Source organism: Aplysia californica, unplaced genomic scaffold (genome assembly GCF_000002075.1).
Source record: "Aplysia californica isolate F4 #8 unplaced genomic scaffold, AplCal3.0 scaffold00536, whole genome shotgun sequence".
NCBI classification, from domain to species: Eukaryota; Metazoa; Mollusca; class Gastropoda; order Aplysiida; family Aplysiidae; genus Aplysia; species Aplysia californica.
The window spans coordinates 452,201-453,431 of record NW_004797806.1 but is presented as its reverse complement, the minus strand read 5'-3'; the positions used below and the strand labels follow the sequence as shown (position 1 = coordinate 453,431).

Here is a 1,231-nt window from a genome sequence, read left to right as displayed (position 1 = left end):
CCCCGCCCATCTTTCCTTCTGTCTGTCTGTCTGTCTTTTAAAATGCGTTTACGTATGTCTCTTTTTACTGTTCTCTCACCCTGAGCGGAAAAGGGGAAAGTGGATGGTGGGTATAGTGGTTTTGTCTGTTGGTTTGCATGTCATTCTTTTTTCCCTCTGCTTCGCCTTGTTTTGACGATCTCACGCCTTGTCTCTTCCACAGCCCACAGTCTGACGGACCAGTCAAATGGCATTGATAGGTGAGTGCTTCTTTTGAGAGAGAAAAAATGTTCGCAACGCTATCACTATCAAGGAAAACGTTGTCTTCTCCTCCCTGTGTTTTTTGTTGGTTTGGGGTTGTTTTTTTTTCTCTTATGGGGAAGGGGGGTGTAAAAAATATGTTGTTCTTTTCTGCCCTGTTGAAGAGGGAGCCTGGGTGGTTGGCGGGCTCTCTGATGTGGTCTGCTCCTTCTCTCCTATAAAAAACTATCGTCATTCTTCTCTCTCCTCCTTCTTATTTGTATTTGTTACTCTCTTGTAACACGTCTAATCTTCGGCACTTATATGACCTTATTGTGTTGCAAGTGCCTTAAAACTCTTACAAAAACTAAACTACCTCTCCTCCTTCAGTTCTTTGTGTGTTTACTCGCATACTGGAATAGTTGTTTGTCAGACTGGTCCTTTGGTTACCGTTATAGAACAGAAACATCGTGGTAGACCGCCAAGTGGACTGGCACCTAGTTAGTCGCTTTTAAGGACAAGCGGGCTAACCTAGATTTTGGGGGTTTCCAGAAATCTTGTCCGACACCAAAAGTGGGCATTGCCCTACCTATAGGAGAAGTTTGGTTTCATTGGTGTGTAAATAATTAGTTTCGTTATAGAGAAAACTTCCCTTGTTATTTACTGAAATTGAACAAGGGGCAAAAACTTTACCTTCGATTTTCTCATAACAGCATTTTTCGGAATAGCCCACTTGTCCTTAAAAATGAGCAGCTTCGTCCACGCGTACTTACCGGCGCTCATATGACCTTATGCAGTTGCGAGCGCCGTAAAACCCTCTACTATAAAAAAACCCCACTCATTTGAGTCTCTAGCGCACTCACTCCATAGCTCTGTCACCCAGTGGCTGGGAGGAAGCATGTTTTTATGAGCAGCGACTTTGGCCGCAATCTCTCACACTGAAGACATGTGGGTGGTTGGAGAGCGCCTCTGCCTCTGGTAGGCCTAACTTCTTTAAACTTTCCCCTCTGTG

General features: G+C 44.4%; 1 protein-coding gene across 1 annotated transcript in view; it reads left to right on the top strand.

Moving 5' to 3' along the window:
* Window positions 1–1,231, top strand: part of LOC101857591 — a gene marked incomplete in the record, with an annotated part of 154,189 nt that overhangs the window by 109,560 nt on the left and 43,398 nt on the right. Inside the window, 1 exon segment of the mRNA XM_035971917.1 lies at window positions 203–239. Coding sequence (XP_035827810.1) covers window positions 203–239 — 37 coding nt within the window.